This window comes from Chaetura pelagica, unplaced genomic scaffold, assembly GCF_000747805.2.
Source record: "Chaetura pelagica isolate M959 unplaced genomic scaffold, ChaPel_1.0 scaffold1150, whole genome shotgun sequence".
NCBI classification, from domain to species: Eukaryota; Metazoa; Chordata; class Aves; order Apodiformes; family Apodidae; genus Chaetura; species Chaetura pelagica.
Genome location: NW_009951838.1, coordinates 1 through 1,110, shown reverse-complemented (window position 1 = coordinate 1,110; position 1,110 = coordinate 1). Strand labels below are relative to the sequence as shown.

Sequence of the window (1,110 nt, the reverse complement as noted above, 5' to 3'; positions counted from 1 at the left end):
AGCAGGAAAGGGGAAGGGGCCCCGTTCCCAGAGTCGGGATTTTGGCGCGTCCGCCTCTGGAACGGCGACAAATACGCGGCCACCACCAACCCCTTCACCCCCCTCACCTTGAGGGTGAAACCCAAGAGAGTTGGGATTTTTCTGGATTATGAAGCTGGGAAAGTGGCTTTTTACAACGTCACCGACAGGTCCCACATCTTCACTTTCTCTGCCACCTTCACCGGGAAGATCTGGCCCCTCTTCTATCCCGGGATCCGGGCCGGGAGGAGGAACGCGGCGCCGCTGGTGATCTGCTCCCCCACAGACTGGGAGTGAGCTGGGCTGGGGACTGGGAGAGCGGGGGCCACGGGGAGAGCTGGAGCCACTGGGAGAGCTGGGGCCAGCCCACCAGGACCGAGGAGTTCGGGAGCCACTAGGATCAAGGGATCTGGAGCCATCAGGATCAAGGGATCTGGAGCCACCAGGATCAAGGGATCTGAAGCCACCAGGACCAAGGGATCTGGAGCCACCAGGATCCAGGAGATCTGGAGCCACTAGGATCAAGGGATCTGGAGCCATCAGGATCAAGGGATCTGGAGCCACCAGGATCAAGGGATCTGAAGCCACCAGGACCAAGGGATCTGGAGCCACCAGGATCCAGGAGATCTGGAGCCACTAGGATCAAGGGATCTGGAGCCATCAGGATCAAGGGATCTGGAGCCACCAGGAGATCTGGAGCCACCAGGATCTGAGGATCAGGCATGGACAGGGTTTGGATCCAGGAGATCTGGAGCCACCAGGACCAAGGGATCTGGAGCCACCAGGATCAAGGGATCTGGAGCCACCAGGAGATCTGGAGCCACCAGGATCTGAGGATCAGGCATGGACAGGGTTTGGATCCAGGAGATCTGGAGCCACCAGGACCAAGGGATCTGGAGCCAGCAGGATCCAGGAGATCTGGAGCCAGCAGGACCTGGAGCTGCAGCAGGGATGGGCTCTGGATGGACAATGTCTGGGACCACCAGGATTTGGCTCCAGGAGATCCAGCACCTCCAGGATGTGGTTCCAGCACCGGCTGGATCGGGCCCTGCAGGTGGGTGGGTGTCCCCCCACCCCCTCCTTGTGTCCCCC

At 60.7% G+C, this 1,110-nt stretch overlaps 1 protein-coding gene across 1 annotated transcript in view; it reads left to right on the top strand.

Moving 5' to 3' along the window:
- Window positions 1–315, top strand: part of LOC104398935 (E3 ubiquitin-protein ligase TRIM39-like) — a 5,825-nt gene extending 5,510 nt beyond the window's left edge. The window contains exon 8 of the mRNA XM_010009097.1: window positions 6–315. Within this exon, the coding sequence (XP_010007399.1) occupies window positions 6–315 (310 nt within the window). The remainder of the gene's footprint in view (window positions 1–5) is intronic.
- Window positions 316–1,110: the final 795 nt, after the last annotated feature.